Below are 20,566 nucleotides of genomic sequence, written 5' to 3' on the forward strand. Positions count from 1 at the left end.
ACACGAGCAGCAGGCGGCCTCTTCCCACCACCCAGCCCCCCTTCCCAGGATAGTGCCCAAAGCCGCCTCTGCTGTCCCCCGGCTCTTGCGGGGTGTCCCTCCCAGGACTGTCAGTCCCTCGCCTGGCTGATGTGAGCCTGATGGCGTACCAGAGATGGTATTAGGGCTGGCGTGGGGCGGTTTAGGGTGGCGGCTGATGGGATTTACCCACCGGGGAGGAGGGGGAGAGAAAAGAACCGGCTCGGACACGCCGCCTGCTTATGGCTCCCGCGTGCCCGAGCCTGTGCGTCACGGGGGACCGGTCCCAGCGTCTGTTATGTGGCTGTTTGACACCTCCGGGCAGGTAGGAAGCAGTTCTCTGATGCGGTGACCTGCAGTTGACCTTCTTGGATAAGCTCATTCCCACCAAACCGACTCAGAAAATGACTGATGAAGCTATTTGCAGCCACCCTGCCCCTACATACTGCCTGGGCAGCTCTGTGCTGCCCCAGCGAGGGTCGGGAGGCTCAGGACGGCTGCAGGTTCACCACAGCATGTGACACAGGAAGGCTATTGCAGGTGTATTACCTGGAGATATATTATTATGTGTGGAAGGGGTGGCATGTCCTATACCCACACCGCATTGCCCTCACGCGGTGCCACGTCTGTGATGGAGAGACGTGGCACCTTCCACCAGAGAGGAACGGGGAGGAGAGCGAGGAGTTCTGCTGGGGTCACTAGCCACCCTGAAGAACAACGAGCCCAACAACACAAGGCGCTTCTGTGCCTGCAGGGTGTCCAGGGAAAAGAGTAGCTGAGGGTGAAATCAGCAACTGCAAAGCCAGGCTGCCATCTGGTGGAAATAGAGCTCTAGGCTACAGCTATGGGTGGGAGAAGGCCGCGGGGGAGGAGTAGGAGAGGCAAGGAAAGAGATAAGCAAGGGAAGGGGAAAAGTAAGCAACGTAAGGCAGGGATTTGCATGGCCTTCCCTTCCCTGATTCCAGCTCCATCCGTACGGTTGTTATCCTGGCCCCATAATTCCTATCACAGACACACAGTCCTGTCCCAGCCCTACAGTGATTCCAGCTCCAGCCCCACAAGCTCCACCAGCTCTGTTTCTGCTCCAGCTCTACATCCTCCTGATGCTGCCATGTGAAGCTGCTCCTGGATCAAGGCAGGATCTTCATTTCAGCTTCAGCTGTCTGATGCTTCAGCTTCAGCTCTTGAGCCCATATTCCAGCTCCAGCCCTACAGTGCCTATCTTGGCCCCACAGCCCCTATCTAGCCCCACAGTGGTTCCACCCTAAGCCCCACATTCTCTATGTAACCACCAGCTCTACTGCCTCAGTTCCAGCTCCTCAGCTTTCCACTGCCTCTGGCTAAAAGCTGCTCCTGGCTGTCACTTTGCTCCTCTGCTATTGACAAGGTGATGAATCAGTAACTGTCATCACTTAAATAGCTCTAGGAGCTGCCACACTCATCCCAATGGGGCCCCAACTTTGGGGGCAAATGAGCCCTGGCCTGCAACACACACCTTGCCCTGCACCCCACTGCCCACAGGACCCTCAGCCAGCATTAGATGCTGGAAACAGTGGTTTGGTCCCTGGTTCTGCACCCCAAAAGGTGCCCCTGGGCTGTCTCTGAGCCCCAGGAGCAGCCCTGAGACCTCCACTCCCAGCTTGTGTGGGTACCATTGCTGGGAGGGTTGGAACTCCCCTGACAGCTCCTGCAGCCCTCAAGCTTCAGCTTCATCCCCTCCCCATGGGATTTATCCACCTCCAGCCTCACCATTTCCATTGCTCCACATCAGTTTGGGTCTAGATCCAGGTTCATTTTCTAGTGATTCTATTTATTATTTATTCTCTTAGTTTTACATTATCCTAGTTGTATTAAGATTTATTTATACTGTTGCATTGTCATATTTTTATTTTATTGTGTTTTTAAAAATTCTATTACTAGATATGTGATGTTTTTAAAGTGAAAATTGTAGGGCTGTGGCTGAGGCCAGAGGATATATTGAAGCCCCTGGGGCTGAATCCAGACCTAAACTGCTCTGGAGCAATGAAAACTCTGGGGCTGGATAAATCCCATGCATCTGGGGGTAGAATCACTGTGGGGCTGGGGCTGGGATAGGGACTGTGGGGCTGTGTAACAGGATGTTCAGCCCTGCAGTGTGGTCAAACAACTCAAACAATGCCCTCTTTTGCAAGCTACCAATGATGGGCTGAGAAGGGCATCATGTGCTGGTATTTGGTATTGAATCATGTTAAAAATCTGGCACAATGTCTCAATCTGGCAGACCAGCCTCAAATCAACCTGCTAATGACAAGACAAAAATTTGGCAGATAAACTGCTAAACTGACCTGTCGGCATATCACTGATGGTCACCTCCTCCACACTATAAAAGTCCAGTCCACTTTCCATATAGGAGGTTCTTCTAATGTATTCCTCCTTGGAGTGTGTGCAGATTCTTGCATTGGGTTTTAGAGGTGCTCACCAAGGATACTCCTAAAGGTTAGAAGAAAGAGATTTGCCCACAGTTGTTGGTATGGACGAGTTACATCAGTCTCTAGTAATGTTTCTTTTTGCTAGCTTTAATATAATTGCTTTAATATTGCTTCAATATAATGCACAATCCTATCTTGTAATATAATAGTTTCAGCTTTTATAGTGTGTAGTAAATAATTTTCTTTGAGTTATTTTTGTCTAATCATTTATCATAATAAATAATTCATTCTTATAAAAAATATATCTAATTTGCTGTCATTAAAGCCTGTGGGATGAAGTTGTAAAACTTAAATTGTTAGCAAAGTCTGGGGCTGGGACTGAATCCAGTTGCCCCAGGCACCTCTCTCTGAGAAGGAGTTTAGAAAGCTAGGGAATCCTTTTCTGCGTCTTGTGGCACAATGGGAGGGTTTCTTAAATTAACTTTGTCTGAAGTTACCACTCCCACCCATGACAGGCTGGAGCTGGAATGTGAATTCTAGAGCTGGAGCTGAAGCATGAGAGACCTGGATGTGAAAAGAAGATCCAGCCAGACCCAGGAGCAGATTCACCTGGAAGAGGTGGGAAGATGCAGAACCGAAGCTGGCAGAGAAATAAAGAGAAAATGACTGCAGGGTGGGATAAGGACTGTAGGGCTGGTACAGGGGTGGTTGGGCTGGAATGCGACTTCAGGGATGGATCTGAAATCACTATAGGACTGGGATAGCAACTGTGGGGCTAGAACTGGAAAAAAACGTTTTTCAGGCTGGGTTTGGAATGTGGATTCTAAAATTGAAGTTGAAACCTCACAGTTCTGGAGCGAAACTAAAGATCCTTCCACAACAAGAAGGAGAAGCTTCATCTGGGAGCAGTGGGAACATTAAAAGCTGGAGCTGGTAAAATAAACCCTGTGGAACTGGAGCCGGAATCATTGTGACGTTGGGATAGTGACTACAGGACTGCAGCTGAAATCACTGTAGGGTTGAGATAGTAACTGTAGGGCTGGGTTAGTGACTATATGGTTGGAATTGTGGCCGCGGGGCCAGAATACGGACTGTGGGCCAGGGTACGGGCTGTGGCCTGAGGGAGGAATTGCAGCCCAGAATACGGACTGCTGGCCAAGGTAGGGACAGTGGGCCGGGGAACGTCTTGTGGGTGGAATAGGGATTATGAGCCGGGGTAGGGTCTGTAGGGCGGGGACACAGTCCGTGGGGGCGGGATAGGGCTTGTGTGAACGGGGTATTCTGTAGTGCTGGGGGAGGAACGCTGGGGCAGGGAGGGAGATCTCAACTGGGCACTTCAAGCGTGACCAATCGCAACACGAGGAAGGCAGTGGATCTGCCAATCGGGACTCGCCGACCACGCATTGTCCAATAGCATTCGCCCTTTCCACACGGCCGCGTTCCCGCCAAACACAGACCGCCCATAAGCACCCGGCCCTCGAACGGGCCCCGACAGCGCTCCGATCAGCCGCCACCTTGGCAGAGGGTTTTCGGAAAAGAAAAAGCTAGGTTACGACCCGCGGTACCTTAGGACCCGGTGTGAAAGCAAACATGAAAAGGTGTACCCTGTGTGACGTTTGTGGCTCGTGTGCCTGTGGTAGCCTGGGGCGCGTCTCCAGGGGCCGTCGTACTTGGATGGGAGACCGCCTGGGAATACCGCGTGCTGTAGGCATCTTTTGGTGCCTTTTGCCCCGGAGGTCTCGTTTTGTTGGGCATGCCAGGCCAGCTCAGGAGGGCGGGCAGGTGTGCTTTTGGGGTGCCGTTTGCGCCCTTGTGTGTCGGGGGCCTGGGGCATGTCTCCAGGGGCCGGCGATGGCCTGCGTGGCCGTGACGTGGTGGCGGTGCCCGGTGAGGTGTGGGCGTGCGGGGTGAGGGCGCTGGGCGGAGGGGCTGGTGGGTGCCTACGGCCTACCACCCTGAGAACGCCCGATCTCGTCTGTTCGGAAGCTAAGAGGCGGGCCCTGTACTTGGATGGGAGACCGCCTGGGAATACCGGGTGCTGTAGGCATCTTTTGGTGCCTTTTGTGCCCCGGAGGTCTCTCGTTTTGCTTGGGCATGCCAGGCCAGGCTCAGGAGGGCGGGGGCAGGTGTGCTTTTGGGGTGCCGTTTGTGCCCTTGTGTGTCGGGGGGGGCCTGGGGCACGTCTCCAGGGGCCGTCGATGGCCTGCGTGGCCGTGACGTGGTGGCGGTGCCCGGTGAGGTGTGGGCGCTGCCGGGGAGGCCGGTGGCGAGGGCCCGAGAGCGCTGCGGAGGGGGCCGGTGGGTGCCTACGGCCATACCACCCTGAGAACGCCCGATCTCGTCTGATCTCGGAAGCTAAGCAGGGTCGGGCCCGGTTAGTACTTGGATGGGAGACCGCCTGGGAATACCGGGTGCTGTAGGCATCTTTTGGTGCCTTTTGTGCCCCGGAGGTCTCTCGTTTTGCTTGGGCATGCCAGGCCAGGCTCAGGAGGGCGGGGGCAGGTGTGCTTTGGGGTGCCGTTTGTGCCCTTGTGTGTGGGGGGGCCTGGGGCACGTCTCCAGGGGCCGTCGATGGCCTGCGTGGCCGTGACGTGGTGGCGGTGCCCGGTGAGGTGTGGGCGTGCCGGGAGGCCGGTGGCGAGGGCCCGAGAGCGCTGCGGAGGGGCCGGTGGGTGCCTACGGCCATACCACCCTGAGAACGCCCGATCTCGTCTGATCTCGGAAGCTAAGCAGGGTCGGGCCCGGTTAGTACTTGGATGGGAGACCGCCTGGGAATACCGGGTGCTGTAGGCATCTTTTGGTGCCTTTTGTGCCCCGGAGGTCTCTCGTTTTGCTTGGGCATGCCAGGCCAGGCTCAGGAGGGCGGGGGCAGGTGTGCTTTTGGGGTGCCGTTTGTGCCCTTGTGTGTCGGGGGGGGCCTGGGGCACGTCTCCAGGGGCCGTCGATGGCCTGCGTGGCCGTGACGTGGTGGCGGTGCCCGGTGAGGTGTGGGCGCTGCGGGGAGGCCGGTGGCGAGGCCCGAGAGCGCTGCGGAGGGGGCTGGTGGGTGCCTACGGCCATACCACCCTGAGAACGCCCGATCTCGTCTGATCTCGGAAGCTAAGCAGGGTCGGGCCCGGTTAGTACTTGGATGGGAGACCGCCTGGGAATACCGGGTGCTGTAGGCATCTTTTGGTGCCTTTTGTGCCCCGGAGGTCTCTCGTTTTGCTTGGGCATGCCAGGCCAGGCTCAGGAGGGCGGGGGCAGGTGTGCTTTTGGGGTGCCGTTTGTGCCCTTGTGTGTGGGGGGGGCCTGGGGCACGTCTCCAGGGGCCGTCGATGGCCTGCGTGGCCGTGACGTGGTGGCGGTGCCCGGTGAGGTGTGGGCGCGTGCCGGGAGGCCGGTGGCGAGGGCCCGAGAGCGCTGCGGAGGGGCCGGTGGGTGCCTACGGCCATACCACCCTGAGAACGCCCGATCTCGTCTGATCTCGGAAGCTAAGCAGGGTCGGGCCCGGTTAGTACTTGGATGGGAGACCGCCTGGGAATACCGGGTGCTGTAGGCATCTTTTGGTGCCTTTTGTGCCCCGGAGGTCTCTCGTTTTGCTTGGGCATGCCAGGCCAGGCTCAGGAGGGCGGGGGCAGGTGTGCTCTTGGGGTGCCGTTTGTGCCCTTGTGTGTCGGGGGGGGGCCTGGGGCACGTCTCCAGGGGCCGTCGATGGCCTGCGTGGCCGTGACGTGGTGGCGGTGCCCGGTGAGGTGTGGGCGTGCCGGGAGGCCGGTGGCGAGGGCCCGAGAGCGCTGCGGAGGGGCCGGTGGGTGCCTACGGCCATACCACCCTGAGAACGCCCGATCTCGTCTGATCTCGGAAGCTAAGCAGGGTCGGGCCCGGTTAGTACTTGGATGGGAGACCGCCTGGGAATACCGGGTGCTGTAGGCATCTTTTGGTGCCTTTGTGCCCCGGAGATCTCTCGTTTTGCTTGGGCATGCCAGGCCAGGCTCAGGAGGGCGGGGGCAGGTGTGCTCTTGGGGTGCCGTTTGTGCCCTTGTGTGTCGGGGGGGGGCCTGGGGCACGTCTCCAGGGGCCGTCGATGGCCTGCGTGGCCGTGACGTGGTGGCGGTGCCCGGTGAGGTGTGGGCGCGTGCGGGAGAGGCCGGTGGCGAGGGCCCGAGAGCGCTGCGGAGGGGCCGGTGGGTGCCTACGGCCATACCACCCTGAGAACGCCCGATCTCGTCTGATCTCGGAAGCTAAGCAGGGTCGGGCCCGGTTAGTACTTGGATGGGAGACCGCCTGGGAATACCGGGTGCTGTAGGCATCTTTTGGTGCCTTTTGTGCCCCGGAGGTCTCTGTTTTGCTTGGGCATGCCAGGCCAGGCTCAGGAGGGCGGGGGCAGGTGTGCTCTTGGGGTGCCGTTTGTGCCCTTGTGTGTCGGGGGGGGGCCTGGGGCACGTCTCCAGGGGCCGTCGATGGCCTGCGTGGCCGTGACGTGGTGGCGGTGCCCGGTGAGGTGTGGGCGGTGCGGGGAGGCCGGTGGCGAGGGCCCGAGAGCGCTGCGGAGGGGCTGGTGGGTGCCTACGGCCATACCACCCTGAGAACGCCCGATCTCGTCTGATCTCGGAAGCTAAGCAGGGTCGGGCCCGGTTAGTACTTGGATGGGAGACCGCCTGGGAATACCGGGTGCTGTAGGCATCTTTTGGTGCCTTTTGTGCCCCGGAGGTCTCTCGTTTTGCTTGGGCATGCCAGGCCAGGCTCAGGAGGGCGGGGGAGGGTGTGCTCTTGGGGTGCCGTTTGTGCCCTTGTGTGTCGGGGGGGGGCCTGGGGCACGTCTCCAGGGGCCGTCGATGGCCTGCGTGGCCGTGACGTGGTGGCGGTGCCCGGTGAGGTGTGGGCGCTGCGGGGAGGCCGGTGGCGAGGCCCGAGAGCGCTGCGGAGGGGCTGGTGGGTGCCTACGGCCATACCACCCTGAGAACGCCCGATCTCGTCTGATCTCGGAAGCTAAGCAGGGTCGGGCCCGGTTAGTACTTGGATGGGAGACCGCCTGGGAATACCGGGTGCTGTAGGCATCTTTTGGTGCCTTTTGTGCCCCGGAGGTCTCTCGTTTTGCTTGGGCATGCCAGGCCAGGCTCAGGAGGGCGGGGGGCAGGTGTGCTCTTGGGGTGCCGTTTGTGCCCTTGTGTGTTGGGGGGGGGCCTGGGGCACGTCTCCAGGGGCCGTCGATGGCCTGCGTGGCCGTGACGTGGTGGCGGTGCCCGGTGAGGTGTGGGCGCGTGCCGGGAGGCCGGTGGCGAGGGCCCGAGAGCGCTGCGGAGGGGGCCGGTGGGTGCCTACGGCCATACCACCCTGAGAACGCCCGATCTCGTCTGATCTCGGAAGCTAAGCAGGGTCGGGCCCGGTTAGTACTTGGATGGGAGACCGCCTGGGAATACCGGGTGCTGTAGGCATCTTTTGGTGCCTTTTGTGCCCCGGAGGTCTCTCGTTTTGCTTGGGCATGCCAGGCCAGGCTCAGGAGGGCGGGGGCAGGTGTGCTCTTGGGGTGCCGTTTGTGCCCTTGTGTGTCGGAGGGGGGCCTGGGGCACGTCTCCAGGGGCCGTCGATGGCCTGCGTGGCCGTGACGTGGTGGCGGTGCCCGGTGAGGTGTGGGCGTGCGGGGAGGCCGGTGGCGAGGGCCCGAGAGCGCTGCGGAGGGGCCGGTGGGTGCCTACGGCCATACCACCCTGAGAACGCCCGATCTCGTCTGATCTCGGAAGCTAAGCAGGGTCGGGCCCGGTTAGTACTTGGATGGGAGACCGCCTGGGAATACCGGGTGCTGTAGGCATCTTTTGGTGCCTTTTGTGCCCCGGAGATCTCTCGTTTTGCTTGGGCATGCCAGGCCAGGCTCAGGAGGGCGGGGGCAGGTGTGCTCTTGGGGTGCCGTTTGTGCCCTTGTGTGTCGGGGGGGGGCCTGGGGCACGTCTCCAGGGGCCGTCGATGGCCTGCGTGGCCGTGACGTGGTGGCGGTGCCCGGTGAGGTGTGGGCGGTGCGGGAGGCCGGTGGCGAGGGCCCGAGAGCGCTGCGGAGGGGCCGGTGGGTGCCTACGGCCATACCACCCTGAGAACGCCCGATCTCGTCTGATCTCGGAAGCTAAGCAGGGTCGGGCCCGGTTAGTACTTGGATGGGAGACCGCCTGGGAATACCGGGTGCTGTAGGCATCTTTTGGTGCCTTTTGTGCCCCGGAGGTCTCTCGTTTTGCTTGGGCATGCCAGGCCAGGCTCAGGAGGGCGGGGGCAGGTGTGCTCTTGGGGTGCCGTTTGTGCCCTTGTGTGTCGGGGGGGGGCCTGGGGCACGTCTCCAGGGGCCGTCGATGGCCTGCGTGCGGCCGTGACGTGGTGGCGGTGCCCGGTGAGGTGTGGGCGCGTGCCGCGGGAGGCCGGTGGCGAGGGCCCGAGAGCGCTGCGGAGGGGCGGTGGGTGCCTACGGCCATACCACCCTGAGAACGCCCGATCTCGTCTGATCTCGGAAGCTAAGCAGGGTCGGGCCCGGTTAGTACTTGGATGGGAGACCGCCTGGGAATACCGGGTGCTGTAGGCATCTTTTGGTGCCTTTTGTGCCCCGGAGGTCTCTCGTTTTGCTTGGGCATGCCAGGCCAGGCTCAGGAGGGCGGGGGCAGGTGTGCTCTTGGGGTGCCGTTTGTGCCCTTGTGTGTCGGGGGGGGGCCTGGGGCACGTCTCCAGGGGCCGTCGATGGCCTGCGTGGCCGTGACGTGGTGGCGGTGCCCGGTGAGGTGTGGGCGCTGCCGGGAGGCCGGTGGCGAGGGCCCGAGAGCGCTGCGGAGGGGCGGTGGGTGCCTACGGCCATACCACCCTGAGAACGCCCGATCTCGTCTGATCTCGGAAGCTAAGCAGGGTCGGGCCCGGTTAGTACTTGGATGGGAGACCGCCTGGGAATACCGGGTGCTGTAGGCATCTTTTGGTGCCTTTTGTGCCCCGGAGGTCTCTCGTTTTGCTTGGGCATGCCAGGCCAGGCTCAGGAGGGCGGGGGCAGGTGTGCTCTTGGGGTGCCGTTTGTGCCCTTGTGTGTCGGGGGGCCTGGGGCACGTCTCCAGGGGCCGTCGATGGCCTGCGTGGCCGTGACGTGGTGGCGGTGCCCGGTGAGGTGTGGGCGCTGCCGGGAGGCCGGTGGCGAGGGCCCGAGAGCGCTGCGGAGGGGCCGGTGGGTGCCTACGGCCATACCACCCTGAGAACGCCCGATCTCGTCTGATCTCGGAAGCTAAGCAGGGTCGGGCCCGGTTAGTACTTGGATGGGAGACCGCCTGGGAATACCGGGTGCTGTAGGCATCTTTTGGTGCCTTTTGTGCCCCGGAGGTCTCTCGTTTTGCTTGGGCATGCCAGGCCAGGCTCAGGAGGGCGGGGGCAGGTGTGCTTTGGGGTGCCGTTTGTGCCCTTGTGTGTCGGGGGGCCTGGGGCACGTCTCCAGGGGCCGTCGATGGCCTGCGTGGCCGTGGACGTGGTGGCGGTGCCCGGTGAGGTGTGGGCGCGGCGGGAGGCCGGTGGCGAGGGCCCGAGAGCGCTGCGGAGGGGCCGGTGGGTGCCTACGGCCATACCACCCTGAGAACGCCCGATCTCGTCTGATCTCGGAAGCTAAGCAGGGTCGGGCCCGGTTAGTACTTGGATGGGGAGACCGCCTGGGAATACCGGGTGCTGTAGGCATCTTTTGGTGCCTTTTGTGCCCCGGAGATCTCTCGTTTTGCTTGGGCATGCCAGGCCAGGCTCAGGAGGGCGGGGGCAGGTGTGCTCTTGGGGTGCCGTTTGTGCCCTTGTGTGTCGGGGGGGGGCCTGGGGCACGTCTCCAGGGGCCGTCGATGGCCTGCGTGGCGTGACGTGGTGGCGGTGCCCGGTGAGGTGTGGGCGCTGCGGGGAGGCCGGTGGCGAGGGCCCGAGAGCGCGCGCGGAGGGGCCGGTGGGTGCCTACGGCCATACCACCCTGAGAACGCCCGATCTCGTCTGATCTCGGAAGCTAAGCAGGGTCGGGCCCGGTTAGTACTTGGATGGGAGACCGCCTGGGAATACCGGGTGCTGTAGGCATCTTTTGGTGCCTTTTGTGCCCCGGAGGTCTCTCGTTTTGCTTGGGCATGCCAGGCCAGGCTCAGGAGGGCGGGGGCAGGTGTGCTCTTGGGGTGCCGTTTGTGCCCTTGTGTGTTGGGGGGGGGCCTGGGGCACGTCTCCAGGGGCCGTCGATGGCCTGCGTGGCCGTGACGTGGTGGCGGTGCCCGGTGAGGTGTGGGCGCGTGCCGGGAGGCCGGTGGCGAGGGCCCGAGAGCGCTGCGGAGGGGCCGGTGGGTGCCTACGGCCATACCACCCTGAGAACGCCCGATCTCGTCTGATCTCGGAAGCTAAGCAGGGTCGGGCCCGGTTAGTACTTGGATGGGAGACCGCCTGGGAATACCGGGTGCTGTAGGCATCTTTTGGTGCCTTTTGTGCCCCGGAGATCTCTCGTTTTGCTTGGGCATGCCAGGCCAGGCTCAGGAGGGCGGGGGCAGGTGTGCTCTTGGGGTGCCGTTTGTGCCCTTGTGTGTCGGGGGGGGGCCTGGGGCACGTCTCCAGGGGCCGTCGATGGCCTGCGTGGCCGTGACGTGGTGGCGGTGCCCGGTGAGGTGTGGGCGCGTGCCGGGAGGCCGGTGGCGAGGGCCCGAGAGCGCTGCGGAGGGGCCGGTGGGTGCCTACGGCCATACCACCCTGAGAACGCCCGATCTCGTCTGATCTCGGAAGCTAAGCAGGGTCGGGCCCGGTTAGTACTTGGATGGGAGACCGCCTGGGAATACCGGGTGCTGTAGGCATCTTTTGGTGCCTTTTGTGCCCCGGAGGTCTCTCGTTTTGCTTGGGCATGCCAGGCCAGGCTCAGGAGGGCGGGGGCAGGTGTGCTCTTGGGGTGCCGTTTGTGCCCTTGTGCGTGGGGGGGGGCCTGGGGCACGTCTCCAGGGGCCGTCGATGGCCTGCGTGGCCGTGACGTGGTGGCGGTGCCCGGTGAGGTGTGGGCGCCTGCGGGAGGCGGCCGGTGGCGAGGGCCCGAGAGCGCTGCGGAGGGGCCGGTGGGTGCCTACGGCCATACCACCCTGAGAACGCCCGATCTCGTCTGATCTCGGAAGCTAAGCAGGGTCGGGCCCGGTTAGTACTTGGATGGGAGACCGCCTGGGAATACCGGGTGCTGTAGGCATCTTTTGGTGCCTTTTGTGCCCCGGAGGTCTCTCGTTTTGCTTGGGCATGCCAGGCCAGGCTCAGGAGGGGGGGGGCAGGTGTGCTCTTGGGGTGCCGTTTGTGCCCTTGTGTGTCGGGGGGGGCCTGGGGCACGTCTCCAGGGGCCGTCGATGGCCTGCGTGGCCGTGGCGTGGTGGCGGTGCCCGGTGAGGTGTGGGCGCGTGCCGGGAGGCCGGTGGCGAGGGCCCGAGAGCGCTGCGGAGGGGCCGGTGGGTGCCTACGGCCATACCACCCTGAGAACGCCCGATCTCGTCTGATCTCGGAAGCTAAGCAGGGTCGGGCCCGGTTAGTACTTGGATGGGAGACCGCCTGGGAATACCGGGTGCTGTAGGCATCTTTTGGTGCCTTTTGTGCCCCGGAGATCTCTCGTTTTGCTTGGGCATGCCAGGCCAGGCTCAGGAGGGCGGGGGCAGGTGTGCTCTTGGGGTGCCGTTTGTGCCCTTGTGTGTTGGGGGGGGGCCTGGGGCACGTCTCCAGGGGCCGTCGATGGCCTGCGTGGCCGTGGCGTGGTGGCGGTGCCCGGTGAGGTGTGGGCGCTGCGCGGGGAGGCCGGTGGCGAGGGCCCGAGAGCGCTGCGGAGGGGCCGGTGGGTGCCTACGGCCATACCACCCTGAGAACGCCCGATCTCGTCTGATCTCGGAAGCTAAGCAGGGTCGGGCCCGGTTAGTACTTGGATGGGAGACCGCCTGGGAATACCGGGTGCTGTAGGCATCTTTTGGTGCCTTTTGTGCCCCGGAGGTCTCTCGTTTTGCTTGGGCATGCCAGGCCAGGCTCAGGAGGGCGGGGGCAGGTGTGCTCTTGGGGTGCCGTTTGTGCCCTTGTGTGTCGGGGGCCTGGGGCACGTCTCCAGGGGCCGTCGATGGCCTGCGTGGCCGTGACGTGGTGGCGGTGCCCGGTGAGGTGTGGGCGCGTGCGGGGAGGCCGGTGGCGAGGGCCCGAGAGCGTGCGGAGGGGCCGGTGGGTGCCTACGGCCATACCACCCTGAGAACGCCCGATCTCGTCTGATCTCGGAAGCTAAGCAGGGTCGGGCCCGGTTAGTACTTGGATGGGAGACCGCCTGGGAATACCGGGTGCTGTAGGCATCTTTTGGTGCCTTTTGTGCCCCGGAGATCTCTCGTTTTGCTTGGGCATGCCAGGCCAGGCTCAGGAGGGCGGGGGCAGGTGTGCTCTTGGGGTGCCGTTTGTGCCCTTGTGTGTCGGGGGGCCTGGGGCACGTCTCCAGGGGCCGTCGATGGCCTGCGTGGCGTGGACGTGGTGGCGGTGCCCGGTGAGGTGTGGGCGCGGTGCGGGAGGCCGGTGGCGAGGGCCCGAGAGCGCTGCGGAGGGGCCGGTGGGTGCCTACGGCCATACCACCCTGAGAACGCCCGATCTCGTCTGATCTCGGAAGCTAAGCAGGGTCGGGCCCGGTTAGTACTTGGATGGGAGACCGCCTGGGAATACCGGGTGCTGTAGGCATCTTTTGGTGCCTTTTGTGCCCCGGAGATCTCTCGTTTTGCTTGGGCATGCCAGGCCAGGCTCAGGAGGGCGGGGGCAGGTGTGCTCTTGGGGTGCCGTTTGTGCCCTTGTGTGTTGGGGGGGGGCCTGGGGCACGTCTCCAGGGGCCGTCGATGGCCTGCGTGGCCGTGGACGTGGTGGCGGTGCCCGGTGAGGTGTGGGCGCGCGTGCCGGGAGGCCGGTGGCGAGGGCCCGAGAGCGCTGCGGAGGGGCCGGTGGGTGCCTACGGCCATACCACCCTGAGAACGCCCGATCTCGTCTGATCTCGGAAGCTAAGCAGGGTCGGGCCCGGTTAGTACTTGGATGGGAGACCGCCTGGGAATACCGGGTGCTGTAGGCATCTTTTGGTGCCTTTTGTGCCCCGGAGGTCTCTCGTTTTGCTTGGGCATGCCAGGCCAGGCTCAGGAGGGCGGGGGCAGGTGTGCTCTTGGGGTGCCGTTTGTGCCCTTGTGTGTCGGGGGGCCTGGGGCACGTCTCCAGGGGCCGTCGATGGCCTGCGTGGCCGTGACGTGGTGGCGGTGCCCGGTGAGGTGTGGGCGCCTGCCGGGAGGCCGGTGGCGAGGGCCCGAGAGCGCGGAAGGGCCGGTGGGTGCCTACGGCCATACCACCCCTGAGAACGCCCGATCTCGTCTGATCTCGGAAGCTAAGCAGGGTCGGGCCCGGTTAGTACTTGGATGGGAGACCGCCTGGGAATACCGGGTGCTGTAGGCATCTTTTGGTGCCTTTTGTGCCCCGGAGGTCTCTCGTTTTGCTTGGGCATGCCAGGCCAGGCTCAGGAGGGCGGGGGCAGGTGTGCTCTTGGGGTGCCGTTTGTGCCCTTGTGTGTCGGGGGGGCCTGGGGCACGTCTCCAGGGGCCGTCGATGGCCTGCGTGGCCGTGGACGTGGTGGCGGTGCCCGGTGAGGTGTGGGCGCTGCGGCCGGAGGCCGGTGGCGAGGGCCCGAGAGCGCTGCGGAGGGGCCGGTGGGTGCCTACGGCCATACCACCCTGAGAACGCCCGATCTCGTCTGATCTCGGAAGCTAAGCAGGGTCGGGCCCGGTTAGTACTTGGATGGGAGACCGCCTGGGAATACCGGGTGCTGTAGGCATCTTTTGGTGCCTTTTGTGCCCCGGAGATCTCTCGTTTTGCTTGGGCATGCCAGGCCAGGCTCAGGAGGGCGGGGGCAGGTGTGCTCTTGGGGTGCCGTTTGTGCCCTTGTGTGTCGGGGGGGGCCTGGGGCACGTCTCCAGGGGCCGTCGATGGCCTGCGTGGCCGTGACGTGGTGGCGGTGCCCGGTGAGGTGTGGGCGCGTGCCGGGAGGCCGGTGGCGAGGGCCCGAGAGCGCTGCGGAGGGGCTGGTGGGTGCCTACGGCCATACCACCCTGAGAACGCCCGATCTCGTCTGATCTCGGAAGCTAAGCAGGGTCGGGCCCGGTTAGTACTTGGATGGGAGACCGCCTGGGAATACCGGGTGCTGTAGGCATCTTTTGGTGCCTTTTGTGCCCCGGAGGTCTCTCGTTTTGCTTGGGCATGCCAGGCCAGGCTCAGGAGGGCGGGGGCAGGTGTGCTCTTGGGGTGCCGTTTGTGCCCTTGTGTGTCGGGGGGCCTGGGGCACGTCTCCAGGGGCCGTCGATGGCCTGCGTGGCCGTGACGTGGTGGCGGTGCCCGGTGAGGTGTGGGCGTGCGCGGGAGGCCGGTGGCGAGGGCCCGAGAGCGCTGCCGGAGGGGCCGGTGGGTGCCTACGGCCATACCACCCTGAGAACGCCCGATCTCGTCTGATCTCGGAAGCTAAGCAGGGTCGGGCCCGGTTAGTACTTGGATGGGAGACCGCCTGGGAATACCGGGTGCTGTAGGCATCTTTTGGTGCCTTTTGTGCCCCGGAGATCTCTCGTTTTGCTTGGGCATGCCAGGCCAGGCTCAGGAGGGCGGGGGCAGGTGTGCTCTTGGGGTGCCGTTTGTGCCCTTGTGTGTCGGGGGCCTGGGGCACGTCTCCAGGGGCCGTCGATGGCCTGCGTGGCCGTGGACGTGGTGGCGGTGCCCGGTGAGGTGTGGGCGCGTGCCGGGAGGCCGGTGGCGAGGGCCCGAGAGCGCTGCGGAGGGGCCGGTGGGTGCCTACGGCCATACCACCCTGAGAACGCCCGATCTCGTCTGATCTCGGAAGCTAAGCAGGGTCGGGCCCGGTTAGTACTTGGATGGGAGACCGCCTGGGAATACCGGGTGCTGTAGGCATCTTTTGGTGCCTTTTGTGCCCCGGAGGTCTCTCGTTTTGCTTGGGCATGCCAGGCCAGGCTCAGGAGGGCGGGGGCAGGTGTGCTCTTGGGGTGCCGTTTGTGCCCTTGTGTGTCGGGGGGCCTGGGGCACGTCTCCAGGGGCCGTCGATGGCCTGCGTGGCCGTGGACGTGGTGGCGGTGCCCGGTGAGGTGTGGGCGCGTGCCGGGAGGCCGGTGGCGAGGGCCCGAGAGCGCTGCGGAGGGGCCGGTGGGTGCCTACGGCCATACCACCCTGAGAACGCCCGATCTCGTCTGATCTCGGAAGCTAAGCAGGGTCGGGCCCGGTTAGTACTTGGATGGGAGACCGCCTGGGAATACCGGGTGCTGTAGGCATCTTTTGGTGCCTTTGTGCCCCGGAGGTCTCTCGTTTTGCTTGGGCATGCCAGGCCAGGCTCAGGAGGGCGGGGGCAGGTGTGCTCTTGGGGTGCCGTTTGTGCCCTTGTGTGTCGGGGGGGGGCCTGGGGCACGTCTCCAGGGGCCGTCGATGGCCTGCGTGGCCGTGACGTGGTGGCGGTGCCCAGTGAGGTGTGGGCGCGTGCCGGGAGGCCGGTGGCGAGGGCCCGAGAGCGCTGCGGAGGGGCTGGTGGGTGCCTACGGCCATACCACCCTGAGAACGCCCGATCTCGTCTGATCTCGGAAGCTAAGCAGGGTCGGGCCCGGTTAGTACTTGGATGGGAGACCGCCTGGGAATACCGGGTGCTGTAGGCATCTTTTGGTGCCTTTTGTGCCCCGGAGGTCTCTCGTTTTGCTTGGGCATGCCAGGCCAGGCTCAGGAGGGCGGGGGCAGGTGTGCTCTTGGGGTGCCGTTTGTGCCCTTGTGTGTCGGGGGGGCCTGTGGTCTTTTGCCTCTCTGTGGTGATATTTCATTTATTTATCTCCAGTTCCCTTGTCATTTTCCATTTGGTTTTTTTGTATCTTTTACTTCTTTTCCTTTTTTTAGGAATAAATATTTTTTTCTCGAGGTTTGGTTAATATAGTCTTTTATAGTAATTTTATTATATTTTCTCTGTCATGTTGTTTATGTAGATTTTCAGTGCCCTTGGTCTCTCTATAGTGTCACTGGATGTATCCCGCTGTTTTGCTCTCTGTGTGCCATTTTTGCTTGTCCTGTTGACCGTCAGTGTTTTATTCTGTGACTTTTTTTGCTATCATTATGCCTTTCTTCGTCATGTTTTACCTGCTTCTCAGAGGCTGCCTTTTCATGGCTTGCCATGTGGATTCTGCTGCTTGGTCTGTGCACTAGGTGAGGAGCCCCTGTGTTTCTGCCAGCGGTCGTGCCATGGTCTGGAATGCCCACTGCAAGATCCCATCCCATGTGCTCTGTGGGATAGCCCCAGGTGTTCATTTTATATTTCCATCCCACATCCTTTCCCTCTGTCCAGGCACCTGCTGCCTGACCCATAGCCCCAAGTCCCCCTGCGGGCCACACCAGAGACATGGTCCCCTTTGCATGGAATCTGCCTGGTGTCACACACAGCCTTACCTCACCTAGCAGTGCATCAAGCTCCTCCCGGCTCAGCACAGGGTCACTGCCAAGGGCTCCATCCTCTGCCTGTGCATGGAGAGATGTCCTGTCAGCTCCCTTGCTGCCATCAGCCTGTTCCCCTTTTGGTCAGGGTTGCTACCCATGTTCAGTCCCTCAGCTGGTGTGGGCCCAGCTCATGCTCCCCCAGTACAGCTTCACTAATTTGCCTCCATGTAATATCAGCCCACCCGTCAGCCTGCCTGACCCACCTCCACCCTCCTGCTCCCCTTAGGCCCCTCTTTTCCTCTCCCACCCTACTCTTGGCACTGCCCTTTCTGACCTTGGCTGCTGGAAGCAGTTGGTCTCCAGATGCTGCAGTGGTGCCCAGACCTCCTGTGTCCAGGGTGCCCGTGCAGGACATGCACAGCTGTAGCCCCCTAGACCATCAGGGGTGACACAGACTGTCAGGGCAGAACCCTCCAGGGAGGAACTAAGGCTGGCATGTGGGGCATGATGGGGAACTCACGTGGGGTCCCCACTGGGAGCAGGACAGTGGTGGGGAGTGGGGACCCGGGCGCAGCAGCGGCTGCAGACGCTCCCCTCCACTCCACCCGGCTGGGTGTCCCGCGCCGCCTCCCCCAGGACCTCGGGGGGTCTCTCCACAGGCAAGTCTGCCTCCAGCAGCTGGCCTGGTTCAGTCACGTTCTCCACACAGGAGCCACATCGCCACGTCCCGCTGCGCAGTGGGAGCAGAGCAGTGAGGGCCGGCAGGGGGCACTGGCATCCCTGCGTGCCCTGGGACTCACCTGGGGACGTGGGGCAGCGGGGGCACCAGGCAGGCAAGGTGAAAGGCCCTGGGGCAGCCATCACAACAGATGAGCTCACCACCATCACCGCATGCTGCACACTCATCCTCGTTCTCCTGTCCCCAGGGAAGTGGGCAGGGAGTCACTGCCACCCTCACGGGCTGAAGCCATGGCTGTGGCAAAGTATTTCACCCCCCTTGCCCTCTCCCCCTGCATCACCCACCCTGCACCAAACATACCAATCCTTTCAGGATGGTAAGATTGCCTGTTTCTTGGGGGTTGTAACATGGTGAACCCCCAGTAGCTGAACCCTGTGTTTCCTTTTCGTGGCCAAGGCAAATGGACATGCCGGGGAACCCCAACAGTTCCTCCTGGGGGTGCACCAGGTGTCACATCCAGGGCTTACCTGGTGGGGCACAGGATCCTGGCTGTAGACAGTGGCTGCTTGCAGCTGGCCCTGGGGGTGCAATTGGGGTTCCCTGTTCTGTTGGTGAGACAAGAAGGGGTTTGGAGAGGCACTGCTTGCCCTGGGGGACACCCCCAGGCCATGGCTATGATGCCATGCAGGAACAACCCCCTGCCACAGCCTGGCAGCTGCACAAGATGGGGTGAAAACATATGAGGGGGGTGTCTGTACACTTTGGCATGCCTTGGGCTGGGTGGGGGGCTTCAGACTGTGGCTTTTGCTCCTGGCCTCTGGCTCCTCGCAGGCAGTTGGGGTATATGGCTTGTCACCAGCTCTGCTGCCTGTCTTGGAGCTGTCTGCAAGAGAGGCCAGAGGCAGCTCCAGCTCCCCTTTTCCACGTCGTCCTGCCTGAGGGTGGCTCCTGAATTTGGGGACTAAACTGGGCAGGAGGTGGCTGGGCTGGGCTGGGATGGGCTGGGCTGGGCTGTACTTACTTGGGTCCAGCACGTGTTTAATGAGGATGCCCTCGATGGCCCCACGGCTGACGGGCACCTCACCACCTGCCACAGCCACCGCTCTCTGCACCGAGGCAGCCACTGCCTGGAGAGCTGCGGGCAGGGGGGCGGTTCAGTGGGGTGGGTAGCCCCCTGCCCATGGCTGTGGGCAAACAGGGCACACAGGCAGAAGCTGCCCTGGGGCTTTTGGCACTCACCGCTGGCACGAGAGGTGCGGGGGGTATCTGTGCCCTCCGGCTTCTTCACAGTCTTTGCCTTCACCAGGGGCCCTGCAGCATTGTGAGGATGGGCATCAGGGGGCACGCCACAATACCTCGGGGGTAGCACCCTGCCCCATCTCCATCCTGCTCTGGGTGTCCATACCAGGGCTGGCACTGTGCCGTGGAGCGGGCTGTGCCGCCCGGGCCTTGTCCCGCTCCTCGGGGGCTTTCCTCTTGCCTTGGGGTCTGTGTGGGGCCGGTGCTGTGGGGCTTGGGGAGAGACGCCTTCCACGGCGCTGCCGCCCCAGCTCCACCTCTGCAAGAATAACAGGGACTGGGAGAGGCACCAGCACCCCGGCTGTCACCCCTGCCCACTGTCAGCCCCCGGGGGTGCCCGTCCCAGCTGACCCCCACTTACCTCTGGGGAAGGCGCCGCGGAGAGGCCGGAGCCGCGAGTAGCGCTCCAGGTTGTAGTCCTTGAAGAGGACGGCCCAGAAGTCTCGGAGGGCGGCGGTGTGCGCGGCCCAGCAGCCAGGTGAGCAGCGCGTGGAAAGCGCGGTGGGAGCCCTCCCGCTCCGCCCGGCTCAGCGTCTCCTGCCGGGCACAGCACGGCCCAGGGCTGCCCTCCAGCCCTCCGGCCCCCACAGCATGACCGGCCTGGCCTGCTCCGCAGCCTCACCTTGAAGATGTGGTCAGGGACGACATCGTGGTCCGCCAGGCCATGCAGCAGTGGGAAGACGTCGTCCACTGCCATGGCGATCTCGGTGCGGTGCAGCTTCAGCAGGCGCCGCAGGTCCCCGTCGCTGCCCGGGCCCGCCATGGCCGGGGACGCTGCCGAAGCCCTCAGCCGTCCGCGCACTCCTCTTTAATACACCTCGGCCCGGCACCAGAAACCTCACCGGAGTCCCGCAGCCCCACTCATTTCTGTACGAGGCCGTAACCTGAGCCCGTCCCTCCCGGCGGGCGCCGGCGCTGGGCTTGTCCCCAGCTTGTCCCCACGCCCCAGCCCCGGGCTCGAGGTCCGGCACCTCCCGGGCTCCGGGCGGCAGCAGCCGGCGTGGGGTCGGTCGGCTGTGCCGCTGGTGAAGGACGCCCAGCCCCCGGGGACCGCCCCGGGGGGACCAGGGAAAGGGGTCAGTGAGGTCCTGGCGAGGGACCCCCACCTCTCTCATATCTGCCGTCACCCAGGCGTCTCCCAGAATTTCTGGACTTTCCGCAGGAGCTGCTTCTCTCATCCAGAAACTCGGCTGCAGGAACATGTGGGAAGTAAGAGCCCAACAGCTGAGGGTGTGACGGCAACAAGAGAGTCAGGGTGTCTTAGAGCGTGTCCTGCCCCCACACTGCCCACTTCCCTTCCCAGCATCTCTCACAGACAATGTGGTATGTCTCAAGATAGAAATACTGCAGGAGGAACTGTCTGGGTGCTTACATAATGAATGCATTCCAGAGACAGAGGAGCTAAGATGTGAGTGATTTAGGGCCAGGTTAGCCTGCAAAAGGATATAAAATGCTGCTGGAGACTGGGCCAATTTAGCAAATTGGTCTCCCGCAGGCAGCTTCTGTGGGGCAGCAGGAAGCGCTGACACACAAAGAAACTCCACAAAATGTGTGTTGGGGTACAACTGAGGATGCTGAACAGGCAAATGTCTTGCCAGAGCCATGGCAGTGCCACAAGTGCACCCAGGGAATACCTGGGCAGGTGCAGCCCACAGCTCTGTCAATACCCACTTCCCAAAACTGAGCATATCGAGCTGCAAAAAGCTTGGAGCCAGGGAGAAGCTGGCTCCTTGAAAGCCGC

General features: G+C 63.1%; 1 protein-coding gene and 31 non-coding genes across 32 annotated transcripts; 31 read left to right on the forward strand and 1 right to left on the reverse strand.

Annotated features, from left to right (window-relative positions):
- The first annotated feature begins 4,730 nt into the window (after window positions 1–4,730).
- On the forward strand, window positions 4,731–4,849 carry LOC115907159. Its single transcript, XR_004060977.1, has one exon. It is a non-coding gene; the product is annotated as a 5S ribosomal RNA (ribosomal RNA).
- Window positions 4,850–5,100: 251 nt separating this feature from the next.
- LOC115907171 lies at window positions 5,101–5,219 on the forward strand. The gene has a single exon (XR_004060988.1). It is a non-coding gene; the product is annotated as a 5S ribosomal RNA (ribosomal RNA).
- Window positions 5,220–5,474: 255 nt separating this feature from the next.
- LOC115907182 lies at window positions 5,475–5,593 on the forward strand. Its single transcript, XR_004060999.1, has one exon. It is a non-coding gene; the product is annotated as a 5S ribosomal RNA (ribosomal RNA).
- Window positions 5,594–5,848: 255 nt separating this feature from the next.
- LOC115907193 lies at window positions 5,849–5,967 on the forward strand. The gene has a single exon (XR_004061009.1). It is a non-coding gene; the product is annotated as a 5S ribosomal RNA (ribosomal RNA).
- Window positions 5,968–6,222: 255 nt separating this feature from the next.
- On the forward strand, window positions 6,223–6,341 carry LOC115907203. Its single transcript, XR_004061019.1, has one exon. It is a non-coding gene; the product is annotated as a 5S ribosomal RNA (ribosomal RNA).
- A 257-nt stretch (window positions 6,342–6,598) lies between these two features.
- Window positions 6,599–6,717, forward strand: LOC115907160. Its single transcript, XR_004060978.1, has one exon. It is a non-coding gene; the product is annotated as a 5S ribosomal RNA (ribosomal RNA).
- Window positions 6,718–6,972: 255 nt separating this feature from the next.
- LOC115907161 lies at window positions 6,973–7,091 on the forward strand. Its single transcript, XR_004060979.1, has one exon. It is a non-coding gene; the product is annotated as a 5S ribosomal RNA (ribosomal RNA).
- A 255-nt stretch (window positions 7,092–7,346) lies between these two features.
- Window positions 7,347–7,465, forward strand: LOC115907162. Its single transcript, XR_004060980.1, has one exon. It is a non-coding gene; the product is annotated as a 5S ribosomal RNA (ribosomal RNA).
- A 259-nt stretch (window positions 7,466–7,724) lies between these two features.
- LOC115907164 lies at window positions 7,725–7,843 on the forward strand. The gene has a single exon (XR_004060981.1). It is a non-coding gene; the product is annotated as a 5S ribosomal RNA (ribosomal RNA).
- A 255-nt stretch (window positions 7,844–8,098) lies between these two features.
- Window positions 8,099–8,217, forward strand: LOC115907165. The gene has a single exon (XR_004060982.1). It is a non-coding gene; the product is annotated as a 5S ribosomal RNA (ribosomal RNA).
- Window positions 8,218–8,472: 255 nt separating this feature from the next.
- On the forward strand, window positions 8,473–8,591 carry LOC115907166. The gene has a single exon (XR_004060983.1). It is a non-coding gene; the product is annotated as a 5S ribosomal RNA (ribosomal RNA).
- A 260-nt stretch (window positions 8,592–8,851) lies between these two features.
- On the forward strand, window positions 8,852–8,970 carry LOC115907167. Its single transcript, XR_004060984.1, has one exon. It is a non-coding gene; the product is annotated as a 5S ribosomal RNA (ribosomal RNA).
- A 255-nt stretch (window positions 8,971–9,225) lies between these two features.
- Window positions 9,226–9,344, forward strand: LOC115907168. Its single transcript, XR_004060985.1, has one exon. It is a non-coding gene; the product is annotated as a 5S ribosomal RNA (ribosomal RNA).
- A 253-nt stretch (window positions 9,345–9,597) lies between these two features.
- LOC115907169 lies at window positions 9,598–9,716 on the forward strand. The gene has a single exon (XR_004060986.1). It is a non-coding gene; the product is annotated as a 5S ribosomal RNA (ribosomal RNA).
- A 252-nt stretch (window positions 9,717–9,968) lies between these two features.
- On the forward strand, window positions 9,969–10,088 carry LOC115907188. The gene has a single exon (XR_004061005.1). It is a non-coding gene; the product is annotated as a 5S ribosomal RNA (ribosomal RNA).
- Window positions 10,089–10,344: 256 nt separating this feature from the next.
- Window positions 10,345–10,463, forward strand: LOC115907170. The gene has a single exon (XR_004060987.1). It is a non-coding gene; the product is annotated as a 5S ribosomal RNA (ribosomal RNA).
- Window positions 10,464–10,720: 257 nt separating this feature from the next.
- On the forward strand, window positions 10,721–10,839 carry LOC115907172. The gene has a single exon (XR_004060989.1). It is a non-coding gene; the product is annotated as a 5S ribosomal RNA (ribosomal RNA).
- A 257-nt stretch (window positions 10,840–11,096) lies between these two features.
- Window positions 11,097–11,215, forward strand: LOC115907173. Its single transcript, XR_004060990.1, has one exon. It is a non-coding gene; the product is annotated as a 5S ribosomal RNA (ribosomal RNA).
- A 258-nt stretch (window positions 11,216–11,473) lies between these two features.
- LOC115907174 lies at window positions 11,474–11,592 on the forward strand. The gene has a single exon (XR_004060991.1). It is a non-coding gene; the product is annotated as a 5S ribosomal RNA (ribosomal RNA).
- A 256-nt stretch (window positions 11,593–11,848) lies between these two features.
- LOC115907175 lies at window positions 11,849–11,967 on the forward strand. Its single transcript, XR_004060992.1, has one exon. It is a non-coding gene; the product is annotated as a 5S ribosomal RNA (ribosomal RNA).
- Window positions 11,968–12,225: 258 nt separating this feature from the next.
- LOC115907176 lies at window positions 12,226–12,344 on the forward strand. The gene has a single exon (XR_004060993.1). It is a non-coding gene; the product is annotated as a 5S ribosomal RNA (ribosomal RNA).
- Window positions 12,345–12,596: 252 nt separating this feature from the next.
- LOC115907177 lies at window positions 12,597–12,715 on the forward strand. The gene has a single exon (XR_004060994.1). It is a non-coding gene; the product is annotated as a 5S ribosomal RNA (ribosomal RNA).
- Window positions 12,716–12,969: 254 nt separating this feature from the next.
- LOC115907178 lies at window positions 12,970–13,088 on the forward strand. The gene has a single exon (XR_004060995.1). It is a non-coding gene; the product is annotated as a 5S ribosomal RNA (ribosomal RNA).
- Window positions 13,089–13,348: 260 nt separating this feature from the next.
- Window positions 13,349–13,467, forward strand: LOC115907179. The gene has a single exon (XR_004060996.1). It is a non-coding gene; the product is annotated as a 5S ribosomal RNA (ribosomal RNA).
- Window positions 13,468–13,718: 251 nt separating this feature from the next.
- On the forward strand, window positions 13,719–13,838 carry LOC115907187. The gene has a single exon (XR_004061004.1). It is a non-coding gene; the product is annotated as a 5S ribosomal RNA (ribosomal RNA).
- A 257-nt stretch (window positions 13,839–14,095) lies between these two features.
- LOC115907180 lies at window positions 14,096–14,214 on the forward strand. Its single transcript, XR_004060997.1, has one exon. It is a non-coding gene; the product is annotated as a 5S ribosomal RNA (ribosomal RNA).
- A 256-nt stretch (window positions 14,215–14,470) lies between these two features.
- LOC115907181 lies at window positions 14,471–14,589 on the forward strand. The gene has a single exon (XR_004060998.1). It is a non-coding gene; the product is annotated as a 5S ribosomal RNA (ribosomal RNA).
- Window positions 14,590–14,843: 254 nt separating this feature from the next.
- Window positions 14,844–14,962, forward strand: LOC115907183. The gene has a single exon (XR_004061000.1). It is a non-coding gene; the product is annotated as a 5S ribosomal RNA (ribosomal RNA).
- Window positions 14,963–15,216: 254 nt separating this feature from the next.
- LOC115907184 lies at window positions 15,217–15,335 on the forward strand. The gene has a single exon (XR_004061001.1). It is a non-coding gene; the product is annotated as a 5S ribosomal RNA (ribosomal RNA).
- Window positions 15,336–15,590: 255 nt separating this feature from the next.
- LOC115907185 lies at window positions 15,591–15,709 on the forward strand. Its single transcript, XR_004061002.1, has one exon. It is a non-coding gene; the product is annotated as a 5S ribosomal RNA (ribosomal RNA).
- Window positions 15,710–15,965: 256 nt separating this feature from the next.
- On the forward strand, window positions 15,966–16,084 carry LOC115907186. Its single transcript, XR_004061003.1, has one exon. It is a non-coding gene; the product is annotated as a 5S ribosomal RNA (ribosomal RNA).
- A 481-nt stretch (window positions 16,085–16,565) lies between these two features.
- Window positions 16,566–19,588, reverse strand: LOC115907081 (autoimmune regulator-like). The gene is given in 13 exon segments (XM_030954726.1): window positions 16,566–16,696; window positions 16,860–16,928; window positions 17,182–17,278; window positions 17,368–17,577; window positions 17,648–17,763; window positions 18,054–18,131; window positions 18,285–18,409; window positions 18,548–18,661; window positions 18,766–18,837; window positions 18,932–19,084; window positions 19,187–19,286; window positions 19,288–19,362; window positions 19,448–19,588. Coding segments are annotated over 13 exon segments (1,431 nt in total). The 3' UTR covers window positions 16,566–16,615.
- Window positions 19,589–20,566: the final 978 nt, after the last annotated feature.

The sequence above is a fragment of the Camarhynchus parvulus genome, chromosome 9 (genome assembly GCF_901933205.1).
Source record: "Camarhynchus parvulus chromosome 9, STF_HiC, whole genome shotgun sequence".
NCBI lineage: Eukaryota > Metazoa > Chordata > Aves > Passeriformes > Thraupidae > Camarhynchus > Camarhynchus parvulus.